Below are 18,144 nucleotides of genomic sequence, written 5' to 3' on the forward strand. Positions count from 1 at the left end.
TTTATTTACATTGGCGCTGTCTGTGGGGACTGCCAACTTGTGGCGGCATGACGGAGAACCTCGAGGAGCAACCCCCAAACCCACTCACTTGATTTCTTGCTTGTAATTGAGAGAAAAAAGGAACAATGTTTCTTCAACTTGCAATCACCTTCTTAGTGATAACACTCTATGCACTTTCGCCCTACTCCAATGGCGAAATCCCAAACGCTTCGAGCCCAAAGTCTCACTTCCCTTTAGTGGGATACCTCCACCTCTTGGACCCTCTCATCCACCACTCCCTCATCCATCTCTCCAAGCGCCATGGCCCCATCTTCTCCTTCTATCTTGGCTCCATGCCCACCGTGGTCGCCTCTTTTCCTGAACTCTTCAAGCTCTTCCTCCAAACCCACGAGGCCACCTTCTTCAACTCTATGTTCCGAACCTCTGCCACCCGTTGCCTCACCTATGACAACTTTGTCACCATGGTCCCTTTCGGACCTTACTAGGAGTTTATAAGGAAGCTCATCATGAACGACCTCTTCAATGCCACCACTATTGCCAAGCTCAGACCTCTCTGGAGCCAAGAGATCAAAAAAGTTCTCAAGGTTCTTGCACAGATGCGGGGATTGCCAAATCATGGCGGCATGATAGATAATCTCGAGGAACAATCCCCAAGCCATCACCGTGGCTCAAACTCGCAAAGCCCAACACTAGAATTCCGGGATAGCATTCCTCTCACCCACAGAAAGATAACAAATACTGTGCACTGCCAACCGACCCCGGTCCAGCAGTAGCCAAAAGAGGACAACCGTCCACCCACTGAAGCCCGGGCACCCGATGGCCTAGGAGAGAAGGCATTCCAAATAATCCAACAACGATACCTCAGAGTGCAAAACCTCGAAGGCTGAGTCACATCCAAAGAGCGGTATCACCCAAAACACGCAAGCCAAGTGACCTCCAGGACCTAATCTCACTGCGATACTAGGAACAACAGGTTGCCTAAGCGACGACACAGCAAACAACATGACCACAGTGTTTCCCTAGACCTGGAACGCCGACACATAGAAGACAACTGACGACACCATCGGGAGGCCAAACAAGCACTAAACGAGCACGTGATAATGTGGGTCACCCCATTCACAGAAAAAATCTTGAGAGCCAAAATCCCGAAGGGCTTCAACAAGCCCACTGATATGAAATACGATGAGACCAAAGATCCCCAGGAACACCTAACGGCCTTCAAGGTCAGGAAAAAATCTAGAGAGCCAAACTCCCGAAGGGCTTCGACAAACCCACTGATATGAAATACGATGGGACCAAAGATTCCCAAGAACACCTAATAGCCTTCGAGGCCAGGATGAATCTAGAAGGAGCCACCGACATGGTCCAGTGGAAGGCCTTCCCAGTAACCTTATCCGGCCTCGCAATCAAATGGTTTAATGCCCTCCTAAACGGCTCCATAGCCAGCTTTCACGACATCTCCAGAAAGTTCATGGCCTAGTTCACCACCAGGATCACCAAAGGAAAACACCCCATCATCTTGCTTAGAATCACCCAAAGACAAGATGAATCCACAAGAAAATACCTCGATAGATTCAATGATGAGTGCCTAACGGTCGATGAACTCACAGACTCGGTCGCCAGTCTTTGTCTGACCAACGGCCTCATGAATGAAGACTTCCGAAAATACCTCACCATCAAACCAGTTTGGACCATGCACAAAATTCAAAGTGTCACAAGGGAATACATAAACAACAAAGAGATAAGCTACGTCATGGCCGCCAACAAATGGTAGAACAGCAACACGACACCTCGTAGTAGCCCACCACTAAGAGATACACCAAAAGAGCACCCCAAACCCGTGAACGCCAACCGACCACACAGGGTTGGAAAGTTCTTGAACTACACCCCCTACCCGCTCCCATTACTAAAATCTACCACCAAATATTAGAACGAGGCATCCTTCCGAAGGCGCAATAGCTAAAGGAACGGACAGGCGGCAACAAGAGCCTGTACTGCAACTACCACCGAGGATACAAGCATCAAACCCAATATTTCTTCAACTTAAAAGACACCCTCGAATAAGACATCTGAGACAAAAAACTCTCCGAGTTTGTCAAAATCATTCGAGAACCTTGGAGAACTAAAAGAAAAAGATCATTAGAACACGAAGGATGCAACCCAAGGATGATACAACAGGCACCCCCAAGAAAGTCCATAAACCGACCCCACCATAATCGTAATGTTAACCGGAAAGGACGCGCTGAAAAAGACAAAATTAGCACTAAAAAAGGATCTCAAAGTCCTAATTGTAAGAAACCAAGCACCAATCTCTTCGATTCCAACAGTGATCATATTTTCCCCTCGATGATTGCCAACACGGCACCTTGGCGGAAGACGCCCCATTCGTCATCTTGGTAAAAGTCGGAACCAGACTTGTAAAAAGAATACTGGTCGACACCAAAGCTAATTCCAACATCCTCTTCAGAGTAGCCTTCAACAAGCTGGGTCTCCAAGATGAAAATCTGCAAATCTACCACAATGCGGTTATCAGACTCAGAGACAAGTTTCTCAAACTGGACGGTTCCATAGTGTTACCACAAACCATCAGAACCAGAAGCTAGAGGAAGACCATCCTCTCGGAGTTTGTGGTCCTCAAGGTCTCCAATACCTACAACATCATCCTCGGAAGAAAGACGATCAATAACCTATCCACCGTCATCTTCACCAAGTTCCTAATCATGAAGTTTCAGGCCGATAACGACACCATCGAAATGATACACGGGACCAAAAAGTCACGGTAGAGTGCGACAACACCAGCTCGGCTCTCTGCAAGAGATCCTGAGATGCGGCAGGCATCTTCCTCACCGACCTCGATGCACATCAAGACCCCAGTCCGCACAGAACCGTGGGAGGAAACAATGAAGAAGCAAAGCAGGACCTTGCAGACGAGGTCAGGAGCAAAGCACACCTACGAGAGCTAGCCCTAAAACAAAGAACAAGCATAAGGTAAAATCGCAGCACGGTACGACAAGACTTTAGACTAGGAGACCTCGTCTTACAACAAAACGACATCGGTCCCCCACTTTTGGAGAAGGAAAGCTCACGCCCAACTGGGAGGGTCTCTATCGAATCAAGACGGTAATCGAAAAAGAAGCCTACGGGCTCGAAAGACTAGACGGGACCACGCTCTCGAGATCCTAAAATGCCACCAACTGACGGCGCTACTATACGTAGAAACATCCTTCCAAAGCAATAAGATCGAGGTAATTTAAGACTATCTCTTTACCCTTTATATTTTGCCTTTTTCACTTTCATTTATTGCTTAAGTTGTTTAATTGTATATTTTCTTATCGGGCATTCTTTCCTACCCACATCAGGAGGTTTTAACGAGGCCCAAACCATAAATGAAATTCATTTTTTCAAAGGCATTGCCCCCTCCGACGGCAGAACTAAACGCGCCTACCTCCAAGGATCAATGACCCCGAGGCCAACAAAACGGATATTCAAATAACAAAACGGATATCCAAATAAGTAAAAGACTGCCCGAGAATCGATCACCTCGAGGCCAACAAAACAGATATCCAAATAATAAAATAGATATCCAAATAAGTAACCTGCTACCCAAGAATTGATCATCCCGAGGCCAACAGAATGGAACTTTTGAAAGTTAGTTTGGAACTTTTGGTTTAAATAATTTGGTTTTGAAACTAGGTCGGAACTCTTGGTTTAAATGATATGGTTTAAAAGAAAAGTGAGTTCTATGATTTTGTGAATATGGTTTGAAATTTTACTTATCAAAAAGGGATTCAACTTGAAAAGTTATGATTTAAGAATTTTAATAAATTTAAGAAAATCATGATTTAAATAATTATTTAGTCTTTTGAAAAAGCTTTAACATTGAACTGGTTTAGATTGAACTTGTTTTGAAGGTTTTGGAAAATGTTACAAAAGTGGTATTTGGTTTAAAAAAAAATTTTGGTTCGATATAGTGGAGTAATTCGGGTTCTTAGTGACAAATAATCAGAGTGACGCAGTGGAATGCGAGAGGGAACATCGACACGGTAGAACTTTGGTAGACAAAATTCTTTGACGACTTGTTTAGGTTGACAACGTGGATAGTAGAATGCTTCGTGGAGGATACATCTTGATTCGAATGTTGGGGACAAAATTCCTAATTAGGAGGGGAGAATGTAAGAACCGGAATAAGCGTTTCAATAAAATAATAATTTTTAACTTCCCAGAATAGGTTCAAAAACATGGAAATGTTATTTTGAAACTAAAAAGGTGACATTTGAATTCAATAAATTTTTCTGAGTGGGAAAAGGTATCTTTTGCGGAAAATTTTTGTAAAAATATGTACCGGTACTTAAGCCGGCAGTATCGACTCTAGTTTGTCCGGTACCACGTATTGATAAAAATAAGATTTTGAAAAGTGAACTTATTGTTTTGAAAAGACAAACATAATTTATAATTTAAACCAGGCACTAATCTTATAGTTTTTTACTCAAAGTTCGGCCAAACAAACCTAAAATGCTAACGGGTTAGACCTGGCCTAAAATGGGCCCAAGGCCCAACATATATATGTATGTTTAATGAGCTTTCAGGTTATTTTCCATAAAAGAGAGAGAGGGAGCATGGTGAGATTGAAGAGAAGAGAAGAGAGAAAAGAACACTATTCACTTCTGCCTTTAATCGCTCATAACTTGAGCTACGGTGTTCTGATTGACGAGCCGTTTGCGACCACGCATCGCTCTTGCCGAGCCCATCATTTCTAAGCTTTCCTGGTAAGAACTCGTGTCTCATGCTCTAGTTTTTTGCCCTAACATTTTTGCATTTTTGAGTTTTGTTTTTGAGTAGATTTTTGTGTTGTGGTTGTTTAGGGGTGATCTAGCATTGATATATTATTGGATTTTGCCCTAATCTCGTTGGGTAAGGTAAGTCTCTTCAATCTCTTGTGGTTTGTTGTTTTACGTTAGCCCTAGTGATGTTTTTGTATATTATATGATGTTAGATTGAGATTTGGTGTTTGTTGGAGTGAGCTTGATGATTTTGGAGCTTTGAGATTGAGCTTGGTGTTTTGAGTTGCGTAGGAATTGGCCAAGGTATGGTTTTTGTTTCCTTTTTGTAATATATAATATTTCTGGATACTTAGGCTAGTGGCCTTTAAGATAGGTTTGAATGATATAGTTGTATGATTATTTGTATGTACATGTTATTCTTGATGATGGTTTGGATGGAGGTTGAATGAGTTTGCATGTGATGATATATATGTTGGTAGATGATGATTATTGATGAGTATGAGGACTTTGATAAGTTATGATGTTGGGTGTTGATGTTTGAAGATGAATGTTGATGATGATATTGATTATCGGTTATTATGGTTCTTTTTGAAAACAAATGATTGAGGATATTTAATGAATTGAATGAATTGATTGATGATAATGGGACTAATTGGATGAAAGATTTGATATATGTAGCATTGATGATTGTTGGAAATATTGAATTGTAATTATGGATTTGTGTTGAATTATGGTAGAAAGATTGAGTGAAATAGGTGTGAAAGTGATGGAAGTACAATGGAATGGTAAATGTAGTGTGTGGTAGTGGTTTGTGCTGAATTGACTAGGTTCTATTTTGGTTTGGTTATGAAAGTTTTGGAAAACTAGAGAATTGTCACTTTTGGTAAAAACCTGTTTTTAGTGAACTATGGCGAATCATAACTTGAGCCTCAGTTTTCAAAATTGATTGGATTTTATTTTAAATTAAAGATGATTTTAATATCTTTAAAATGATGTCAAGTTTGAGAAAAATGGAGTTTTGTAAAGGAAGTTATGAGCGTTTAAAGTTTGGTATAAAAATCTTATTTCTGCAGCTTTAACATTTTTCTAAGTCTGCTAAGGCTTGCGTACGCGAACATTTAACACGCGACGCGAGCATCCCATTCGAGTTGGGACACTCGGATATGTGAGCAGGGGGTTGCGTACGCGACCACCCATTTTTAACAGCATGTGTACGTGGACAGAGGCCATGCGTACGCGAGACCCTTGTTTTGTTGAAAAATGATTTTTCTTTATTTTTAAGGGTTCTCTAGATTTCCAAACTTCTTTAATAACCGTTTAAGATTATTAATTATTAATTAGGCCCTAAGAATAAAAGAGAATGAGTTAGTGAAATAAATTGATGAATTTCTGTTATAATTTTAGAAGACGGTGATTTAGGCTTGGGAAGTTCTGTGGGTGGAATAGCATAAGTTTCTAGGCGGAGTGCTGAGGTGACAATAAGTTGAGAAACATGAATGATTATGGTTAATGAGATGAGTATAAGCAGACTTGTGCTATGAGTAGTGATCTCTAAGATGGAGTATGTGATTGTGATATACATTGTTCTCCGTCATAGGGGTTGTAGCAGTCTCCCACCTATTCAGATGTGAGGGCTGTGGCAGTCTCCCGCTTACGTGACATGTATTGATTTGGTAAGTTGCTATGCTCCTCGAGCAAGGGCTGTGGCAGTCTTCTACTTGTCGAGGTAGCAGTGCCAACATAGGGTCTATGGCAGTCTCCCGTCTACGTTGAGATGTGAGGATTGAAGCTGGGCTTCCCACTTACATTTCTCTCTGGTTGCAAGGTGGTAGGACACTATCCCACGGAATCATATGACATTGGTGCACGAAACTGTGATCATCAACAATGGCACCAAAGACTTGGAGCTCTCAAACGTGAATCACACTTAGTCACAATTCCGCACAACCAACCAGCAAGTGCACTGGGTCGTCCAAGTAATACCTTACATGAGTAAGGGTCGATCCCACGGAGATTATCGGCTTGAAGCAAGCTATGGTCATCTTGTAAATCTCAGTCAGGCGGATTCAAATGGTTATGGAGGATTGATAATTAAAAGATGAATAAAACATAAAATAAGATAAAGATAGAGATACTTATGTAATTCATTGGTAGAAATTTCAGATAAGCGTATGAAGTTGCTTTGTTCCCCCTAAACTTCTGCTTTCCTATTGCCTTCATCCAATCATTCATACTCCTTTCCATGGCAAGCTTTATGTTGGGCATCACCGTTGTCAATGGCTACTTCCCGTCCTCTCAGTGAAAATGTTCTACGCACGCTGTCACCGCACGGCTAATCATCTGTCGGTTCTCGATCATGTTTGAATAGGATCCATTGATCCTTTTGCGTCTGTCACACGCCCAACACTCGCGAGTTTGAAGCTCGTCACAGTCATCCCTTCCCAGATCCTACTAAGAATACCACATACAAGGTTTAGACGTTCCGAATCTCAGGAATGGCCGCCAATAATTCTAGCCTATACCACGAAGGTTCTAATATTAGATTAGAAACCCAAGAGATACACATTCAAGCTTGTTTGCATGTAGAACGGAAGTGGTTGTCAGTCACACGTTCATAGGTAAGAATGGTGATGAGTGTCATATAATCATCACATTCATCATGTTCTTGGGTGCGAATGAATATCTTGGAGAAGAAATAGACTTGAGTTGAATAGAAAAACAATAGTACTTGTATTAATTTATGAAGAACAGCACAGCTCCACACCTTAATCTATGGTGTGTAGAAACTCCACCGTTGAAAATACATAAGAACAAGGTCTAGGCATGGCCGTGAGGCTAGCCTCCAAAAGCGTCTAAGATAGCATAAGACTTATCAAAGGCGAAAATACAATAGTAAAGGGTCCTATTTATAGAGAACTAGTAGCCTATGGTTTACAGAAATAAGTAATTAATGCAGAAATCTTCTTCCGGGCCCACTTGGTGTGTGCTTGGGCTGAGCATTGAAGCTTCCATGTGTAGAAACTTTTCTTGGAGTTAAACACCAACTTTTGTGCCAGTTTGGGCGTTTAACTCCAGCTTTTATGCCAGTTCTGGCGTTTTGACACCTGAATTTTTGTGCTGACTTGAAATGCCGGTTTGGGCCATCAAATCTCAGGCAAAGTATGAACTATTATATATTGCTGGAAAGCCCAGGATGTCTACTTTCCAACGCAATTGAGAGCGTGCCAATTGAGCTTTTGTAGCTCCGGAAAATCCACTTCGAGTGCAGGGAGGTCAGAATCCAACAGCATCTGCAGTCCTTTTTCAGCCTCTGAATAAGATTTTCGCTCAAGTCCCTCAATTTCAGCCAGAAAATACCTGAAATCACAGAAAAACACACAAACTCATAGTAAAGTCCAGAAGAGTGATTTTTATTTAAAAACTAATAAAAATATAATAAAAACTAACTAAAATATACTAAAAATAATGCCAAAAAGCGTATAAATTATCCGCTCATCACAACACCAAACTTAAATTGTTGCTTGTCCCCAAGCAACTGAAAATCATATAGGATAAAAAAGAATAGAATATACAATAAATTCTAAAAACATCTATGAAGATCAGTATTAATTAGATGAGCGGGGCACCTCAATGTCTCTTCCTTGCCTTTGTTGCTCCTCTCTCATGGTTCTTTGATCTTCTCTAATTTCATGAAGGAGGATGGAATGCTCTTGGTGTTCTACCCTTAGTTGTCCCATATTGGAACTTAATTCTCCTAGGGAGGTGTTGATTTGCTCCCAATAGTTTTGTGGAGGAAAATGCATCCCTTGAGGTATCTCAGTGATTTCATGATGAGGAATTTCCTCATGCTCTTGGTGAAGTTCTCTTATTTGCTCCATCATTTTCTTACTGATGGGCTTGTCCTCATCAATGAGAATGTCTCCTTCTATGTAAATTCCAACCGAATTGCAGAGGTGACAAATAAGATAAGGGAAGGCTAACCTTGCCAAAGTAGAGGACTTGTCTGCCACCTTGTAGAGTTCTTGGGATATAACCTCATGAACTTCTACTTCCTCTCCAATCATGATACTATGGATCATGATAGCCCGGTCTATAGTAACTTCAGACCGGTTGCTAGTGGGAATGATTGAGCGTTGGATGAACTCCAACCATCCCCTAGCAACGGGCTTGAGGTCATGCCTTCTTAGTTGAACCAGCTTCCCTCTTGAATCTCTCTTCCATTGGGCGCCCTCTTCACAGATGTCCATGAGGACTTGGTCCAACCTTTGATCAAAGTTGACCCTTCTAGTGTAGGGGTGTGCATCTCCTTGCATCTTAGGCAAGTTGAATGCCAACCTTACATTTTCCGGACTAAAATCTAAGTATTTCCCCTGAACCATTGTAAGCCAATTCTTAGGATCCGGGTTCACACTTTGATCATGGTTCTTGGTGATCCATGCATTGGCATAGAACTCTTGAACCATTAAGATTCTGACTTGTTGAATGGGGTTGGTAAGAACTTCCCAACCTCTTCTTCGGATCTCATGTCGGATCTCCGGATACTCATTCTTTTTGAGCTTAAAAGGGACCTCGGGGATCACCTTCTTCTTGGCCACAACTTCATAGAAGTGGTCTTGATGCACCCTTGAGAGGAATCTCTCCATCTCCCATGACTCGGAGGTGGAAGCTTTTGCCTTCCCTTTCCTCTTTCTAGAGATTTCTCCGGCCTTTGGTGCCATAAATGGTTATGGAAAAACAAAAAACAACGCTTTTACCACACTAAACTTAGAAGGTTTGCTCGTCCTTGAGTAAAAGAAGAAAGAAGAGAGTAGAAGAAGAAGAAATAGAGGAGATGGAGGGGGCTTAGTGTTTCGGCCAAGGGGGAGAAGTAGTGTGTATGTTGTGTGAAAATGAAGTAGTGAAGATGGATTTATATAGGAGTGGATATGGGGGGTATGGTTCAGCCATTATGGGTGGGTTTGGGTGGGAAAGTGGTTTAAATTTGAATGGTGAGGTAAGTGGGGTTTTATGAAGGATGGATGTGAGTGGTGAAGAGAATGGTGAGATTTGATAGGTGAGGGGTTTTTGGGGAAGAGGTATTGAGGTGATTGGTGAATGGGTGAAGAAGAGAGAGAGAGGTGGGGTAGGTGGGGATCCTGTGGGGTCCACAGATCCTGAGGTGTCAAGGATATCTCATCCCTGTACCAAGTGGCGTGTAAAACGCCCCTTTCTGCCAATCCTGGTGTTAAACGCCAGGCTGCTGCCCATTTCTGGCATTTAACGCCAGCTTCTTGCCCATTCCTGGCGTTAAACACCAGTCTGGTGCCCATTTCTGGCGTTAAACGCCCAAAATGGTGCCAGACTGGGCGTTTAACGCCCATTCTGCTACCCTTACTGGCGTTTAAACGCCAGTCAGCTTCTCCTCCAGGGTGTTCTATTTTTAATACTGTTTTTCCTTCTGTTTTTGCTTTTTCAATTGTTTTTGTGACTTCACCTGATCATCAACCTACAAAAAACATAAAATAACAAAAGAAAATAGAAATTTAACATAGATAATTAAAGATTGGGTTGCCTCCCAACAAGCGCTTCTTTAATGTCAATAGCTTGACAATGGGCTCTCATGGAGCCTCACAGATGTTTAGAGCAATGTTGGAACCTCCCAACAACTAGCTTCTCCATTACAGAGAGAGGCATGAGATTTATACTTGACCCCAGGTCACACAGAGCCTTCTCAAAGGTCATGGTGCCTATGGTACAAGGGATTGAGAATTTTTTAGGGTCTTGTCTCTTCCGAGGTAATTTTTGCCTAGTCAAGTCATCTAGTTCTTTGATGAGCAATGGAGGTTCATCCTCCTAAGTCTCATTACCAAACAACCTGGCATTTAGCTTCATGATTGCTCTAAGGTACTTAGCAACTTGCTCTTCAGTAACATCTTCATCCTCTTCAGAGGAAGAACACTCATCAAAGCTCATGAATGGTAGAAGTAAATTCAATGGAATCTCTATGGTCTTTGTGTGAGCCTTAGATTCCCATGGTTCCTCCTCAGGGAACTCCATGGAGGCCAGTGGACGTCCATTGAGGTCTTCCTCAGTGGAGATCACTGCCTCTTCCTCCTCTCTAGGTTCGGCCGTGGGGGTTGTGGTTATGGCCTTGCACTCTCTTTTTGGATTCTCTTCTGTATTGCTTGGGAGAGTACTAGGAGGGAGTTCAGTAATTTTCTTACTTAGCTGACCCACTTGTGCCTCCAAATTTCTAATAGAGGACCTTGTTTCAGTCATGAAACTTTGAGTGGTTTTGATTATATCAGAGATAATGGTTGCTAAGTCAGAGTGGCTCTGCTTAGAATTATCTGTCTGTTGCTGAGAAGATGATGGAAAAGGCTTGCTATTGCTAAACTTGTTTCTTGCACCATTATTGTTGTTGAAACCTTGTTGAGGTCTCTGTTGATCCTTCCATGAGAGATTTGGATGATTTCTCCATGAAGGATTATAGGTGTTTCCATAGGGTTCTCCCATGTAATTCACCTCTTCCATTGCTGGGTCCTCAGGATCATAAGCTTCTTCTTCAGAGGAAGCTTCCTTAGTACTGCCTGTTGCTGCTTGCATTCCAGACAGACTCTGAGAAATCATATTGACTTGTTAAGTCAATATCTTATTCTGAGCCAATATGGCATTTAGAGTATCAATCTCAAGAACTCCTTTCTTCTGAGTTGTCCCACTATTCACAGGATTCCTTTCAGAAGTGTACATAAATTGGTTATTTGCAACCATTTCAATGAGTTTCTGAGCTTCTGCAGGCGTCTTCTTCAGATGAAGAGATCCTCCAGCAGAGCTATCCAATGACATCTTGGATAGTTCAGACAGACCATCATAGAATATACCTATGATACTCCATTCTGAAAGCATGTCAGAAGGACATATTCTGATCAATTGCTTGTATTTTTCCCAAGCTTCATAGAGGGATTCACCTTTCTTTTGTCTGAAGGTTTGGACTTCCACTCTAAGCTTACTCAATTTTTAAGGTGGAAAGAACTTTGCCAAGAAGGCATTGACTAGATTTTTCCAAGAGTTCAGGCTTTCTTTAGGTTGTGAGTCCAACCATGTCCTAGCTCCGATATGATTGAGAAGATATGATTGAAAATCAATTTAAAAAAAAGAAAGTTTTAAAATTAAAGTTGATTACTTGACTAACAAGAAATTAAAAGATATGATTCTTAAAATTTAAAATTTGATCCTTTCTTAATAGGCAAGTAACAACTTGAAAATTTTGAAGTAAATCATTAATTGTAGCAAAGATTTTCGAAAATAATAATAAATTAAAAAAATGAAAAGAAATTTATTTTGAAGAGATATGATTGAAAAGATATGATTTTGAAAAATTATGAAGATTTGAAAAAAATTTGAATTAAAAACAAAATCTTCCCTCTAGTGTCCTCCTGGCGTTAAACGCCCAGAATGGTATCCATTCTAGCGTTTAACGCCCAAAATGCTACCTTTTGGGGTGTTAAACGCCCAGCCAGGTACCCTGGCTAGCGTTTAAACGCCAGTTTTCCTTCTTCACTGGGCGTTTTGAACGCCCAGATTTTTCTGTTTAATTCCTCTGCTGAATGTTCTGAATCTTCAATTCTTTGTATTATTGACTTGAAAAGACACAATTTTGAACATATTTTTGAATTTTTAACGATGAGAAACAATAAAAAATGCAATTAAGATCAAATAAACAATGCATGCAAGACACCAAACTTAAAAATTGACACTAAGATACATAAAATATTTTTTATTTTTATGATTTTATAAATTTTTTTTGTGATTTTTCGAAAATCATATGGAAAAGAGAATAAAGAAATTCAAAACTTCTAATAAGAATTCCAGGAATCATGCAATGTTAGTCTAAAGCTTTACCAGGACATTACATTCAGCAGCTAAATTGATGAGAATCAATCAGCTTTTGTGATGATAAGAACATCACCTTGAAACTCTAGAATTCATTCTTAAAAATTCTAAAAAATAAAAAGAAAAGTACCTAATCTAAGCAACAAGATGAACCGTCAGTTGTCCAAACTCGAACAATCCCCGGTAACGGCGCCAAAAACTTGGTGCACGAAATTGTTATCATCAACAATGGTGCCAAAGACTTGGAGCTCTCAAACGTGAATCACACTTAGTCACAATCATGCACAACTAACCAGCAAGTGCACTGGGTCGTCCAAGTAATACCTTATGTGAGTAAGGGTCGATCCCACGGAGATTGCCGGCTTGAAGCAAGCTATGGTCATCTTGTAAATCTCAGTCAGGCGGATTCAAATGGTTATGGAGGATTGATAATTAAAAAATGAATAAAACATAAAATAAGATAAAGATAGAGATACTTATGTAATTCATTGGTAGGAATTTCAGATAAGCGTATGAAGATGCTTTGTTCCCCCTAAACTTCTGCTTTCCTATTGCCTTCATCCAATCATTCATACTCCTTTCCATGGCAAGCTTTATGTTAGGCATCACCGTTGTCAATGGCTACTTCCCGTCCTCTCAGTGAAAATGTTCTACGCACGCTGTCACTGCACGGCTAATCATCTGTCGGTTCTCGATCATGTTTGAATAGGATCCATTGATCATTTTGCGTCTGTCACACGCCCAACACTCGCGAGTTTGAAGCTCATCACAGTCATCCCTTCCCAGATCCTACTCAGAATACCACAGACAAGGTTTAGACGTTCCGGATCTCAGGAATGGCCGCCAATAATTCTAGCCTATACCACGAAGGTTCTAATATTATATTAGAAACCCAAGAGATACACATTCAAGCTTGTTTGCATGTAGAACAGAAGTGGTTGTCAGTCACACGTTCATAGGTAAGAATGGTGATGAGTGTCACATAATCATCACATTCATCATGTTCTTGGGTGCGAATGAATATCTTGGAGAAGAAATAGACTTGAGTTGAATAGAAAAACAATAGTACTTGTATTAATTTATGAAGAACAGCAGAGCTCCACACCTTAATCTATGGTGTGTAGAAACTCCACCGTTGAAAATACATAAGAACAAGATCTAGGCATGGCCGTGAGGCCAGCCTCCAAAAGCGTCTAAGATAGCATAAGACTTATCAAAGGTGAAAATACAATAGTAAAGGGTCCTATTTATAGAGAACTAGTAGCCTAGGGTTTACAGAAATAAGTAATTAATGCAGAAATCTTCTTCCGGGCCCACTTGGTGTGTGCTTGGGCTGAGAATTGAAGCTTCCATGTGTAGAGACTTTTCTTGGAGTTAAACGCCAACTTTTGTGCCAGTTTGGGCGTTTAACTTCAGCTTTTATGCCAGTTTTGGCGTTTTGACGCCAGAATTTTTGTGCTGACTTGAAACGCCAGTTTGGGCCATCAAATCTCGGGCAAAGTATGGACTATTATATATTGCTGGAAAGCCCAGGATGTCTACTTTCTAACACAATTAAGAGCGCGCCAATTGGGCTTCTGTAGCTTCAGAAAATCTACTTCGAGTGCAGGGAGGTCAGAATCCAACAGCATCTGCAGTCCTTTTTCAGCCTCTGAATCAGATTTTCGCTCAGGTCCCTCAATTTCAGCCAGAAAATACCTGAAATCACAAAAAAAAATACACAAACTCATAGTAAAGTCCAGAAGAGTGATTTTTATTTAAAAACTAATAAAAATATAATAAAAACTAACTAAAATATACTAAAACATACTAAAAACAATGCCAAAAAGCGTATAAATTATCCGCTCATCAGACATCCAGAGGAAGGTGGTAGGGCACTCTCCCTCGGAACGTTTCCCTCTGAATGGGGAAGGTGGTAAGGTACTCATCCCTCGAAATTATTCCTCCTGGGTATGCGCAACAGAGAGACTAATCCGGGAGTTGCCGACCGAATTTGTGTCGAGTTTGGTACTATAACCGACATGTGATATCATAGCCAATAGGACAGGCATTCATCATATGCATCTCTTATGTGCTCGTTTGCTTTGATTACTTGCAGTTTGCTTAAATGTATAATATGCCTACTTGCTTCTTAAATTACTTACTATACATGAATATTACCTGTGTATTACTTGTTTGCATATACTTGTGATTGTCTGGGATTGAGGAAGCTCGGTAGGAGGCGACGATGGGATCGCACAGAAGTTAGGTTGGCAAAGGCTGTGAGATACAGCGGTGTGATTGGTATTAGTTAGAAATCCCCTAAGTTTAGATAACCCTATTTATGGTTTATAGTTTAATTAATTTATTTATTTAAGCTTGAATATTTGTAATCTATATGAACCGGAACCTTATATCTTACATATTAGTGTCCCGGAACCTTATATCTTACATATTGGACACTATTACCACACTGAGAACCTCTAGTTCTCATACCATATGTTGTTTTTCAGATGCAGGTCGTAACTCACCTCAGTAAGTTACGAGATAGTGATGGAGCGGAGGATCTTTTGCTATCTTTTATATCTTTTGGTTATTATGTTGTAGTTCTCTCACTTTTGTACCTTATACTTGGTTGCCTAAGAGGCTAAACTCGAGAGACAAGATTTATATGCTGTTTTAAATCAAACACTCTGTTATGTCTGTATATGACTAGTCGGCCCAAACTCCGCGAGCTGCGGCTAGCATTCTTTTGTCTATATTACTCATATATATGTTTATACTTCTTGTGATATTTTGCGTCCTTATCTTATACATCTTGTTCTTTACGCTTTTAGTTATCGTGTGAACACTTCGCGTGTTTCTAATTCTATTTTGAGCTGTATTTCTTCATCGGACTTCTAGTATTATTATTCCTTTATATATATCGTATAAGCCTTAGAATTGTAGTGACCTTTAATTATCCTTTGCTTTAGGGCATGAGGTAAGGCTTAGGGTAATTATGGTGTTACAGATATCTAAATAAGTAAACGGCAACCTGGGGATCGATCACCCCGAGGCCAACAAAACGGATATCCAAATAACAAAACAGATATCTAAATAAGTAAACGGCTACCCAAGAATCGATCACCCCGAGACCAGCGAAACGGATATCCAAATAACAAAAAATGGTGGCCTGAGAATCGATTACCCCGAGGCCAATAGAACGGATATGCAAATAGTAAACGGCTACCTGGGAATTGATCACCCCGAAGCCAACAAAACAGATATCTAAATAAAATAACAGGTATCCGAATAACAAAAAATGGTGGCCCGGGGATCGATCACCCCTAGGCCAATAGAACAGATATCCAAATAACAAAATCGGATATCCAAATAAGTAAACGGCTACCCGGGGATTGATCACCCCAAGGCCAATAGAATGGATATCCAAATAATAAAAATGGACATCCAAATAAGTAAACGGCAACCCGGGGATCGATCATCCCGATGCCAATAGAACAGATATCCAAATAACAAAAATGGATATCCAAATAAGTAAACGGCTACCCGGGAATCGATCACCCCGAAACAACAAAACGGATATTCAAATAAGTAAACGGCTACCCGAAAATCGATCACCCCGAGACCAACAAAATAGATATCCAAATAACAAAACGGATATCCAAATAAGTAAACGGCTACCTGAGGATCAATCACCCCGAGGCCAACAAAATGGATATCCAAATAAGTAAACGGCTACCTAGGAATCGATCACCCCGAGACCAACAAAACAGATATCCAAATAACAGAACGGATATCCAAATATCAAAAAAGGCAGCCCAGGTATCGATCACCCCGAAGCCAACAGAACGGATATCCAAATAACAAAACGGATATCCAAATAACAAAAAATAGCGGCCTGGGGATCGATTACCCCGAGGCCAATAGAACGGATATCCAAACAACAAAACGGATATCCAAATAAGTAAGACGGCTACACCCAGAAATCGATCACCTCTGAGGTTAACAAAACGGTTATCCAAATAAGCTAAATAAATAAAGTATTGAAATCATCCCACGAAAAGGCCTAAAATAAGTTCACAATAATGGCCCCAAAAAGGCCACACAAAACAAGCATGAGCTGACAATCTTCCAACTCGCGGAAAGCCGAACTCACCAACATCCCACCAATCGGTGCAGGGTGACGTCACGCCCTTTCCAGGCCCCTCACAGTCTCTTAAACTACAGAGAACCGGGCTCCCTAACAACTCAGCATTGAGACCAAGCAAGCATGCTCTCATGCTCCAGGGGCAACTGTTCCAAACCCGATCTCCGGATCCGTTCTCGCAACGGTCACCGAACCCGACAATTCCAAAATTGGGCCATCCTCACGGGCCAAAGACAGATCAATAACTTACAATATCTTGACCCAACATTCGAATTCAAATACCTCCCTTATTTTAACGAGATAAGATAAGATGATGACGGCCCAAATTGATCTTACAATCTCTAACCGACATTCGAATTCAAATACCTCCCTTATCTTAGCCAGATAAGATAAGATGGGATAACTACCACTAGCTATATAAAGGGGAACCAGAGGTCCCCTCAAGTACGTCACTCATTCCACTCATTTCATATATCTCAGATCCATTCTGACTTAAGCGTCGGAGTGTCTTTGCAGATACCACTCCCCATTGCTCGAGTCATATAATCCGCGCGATCGTCTCGACTCGCAAGTCTTCAATCCATCTCACAACCCATACCATAGACATCTTGTACAAAAGTTATTTTCAATTTATTTATTTTATATTTAATTATTTATTAAAATAAAAAATTTAAAATTTTTATTTACAGTAAAACTTTGATATCTATGGTTCGCATATTAGCTAAACTATATATATATTATGTTAACGAGAATATGTTGAGATTAGAAAAAATGACACTCAAGGAGGAGAGATATGGATGATGGATCTAGATAGAAAGATTCCGCTGGAGATTTTGGGACATGCAATGCAACATTGTAGAATTTGTAGTACTCATAATTGGTACGGTTCACCTAAAGATAAAGCTGCCCTGCACTTCGGCACTTCCTCATCAAATCAAATGTCGGTTAAGTGGATACTATTATAAAAATTTTATAATTATCTTTATGTAAAAATACATCTTTTTTATTATTAGATGATGAATTATAGAATTTGAGGGCCAGCAGATTTTGTGAGTTGTAGTAATCAATTAGCCATCAATAATGTATTTAATGGTGTGATATTTTATCTAATAGTAGAGAACTACTCATTTTTGTTTTACTGATTAAGTGCTGACCAGATTTTAACAAATCTACTACCTCCAAGACTTTTCTTTCATATAATATAAAAATATTATCTTTTTTTAAAGTGTGGCCAAACAAATAAATATACTTTTAATATAAAACTCTTGATAAAAAGATATTTTTAATATCTTTATTTAAGTAGATACCTAATCATAAACATTTTTTTATAAAAAATAATATTATATTGATTTGCGAAGTGAA

At 40.2% G+C, this 18,144-nt stretch overlaps 1 protein-coding gene across 1 annotated transcript in view; it reads right to left on the reverse strand.

The window, feature by feature from the left end:
- Nucleotides 1-659, reverse strand: part of LOC110265079 — a gene marked incomplete at its 3' end in the record, with an annotated part of 22,282 nt that extends 21,623 nt beyond the window's left edge. The window contains exon 1 of the mRNA XM_021107842.1: nt 246-659. Within this exon, the coding sequence (XP_020963501.1) occupies nt 246-659 (414 nt within the window). The remainder of the gene's footprint in view (nt 1-245) is intronic.

Source organism: Arachis ipaensis, chromosome B07 (genome assembly GCF_000816755.2).
Source record: "Arachis ipaensis cultivar K30076 chromosome B07, Araip1.1, whole genome shotgun sequence".
NCBI lineage: Eukaryota > Viridiplantae > Streptophyta > Magnoliopsida > Fabales > Fabaceae > Arachis > Arachis ipaensis.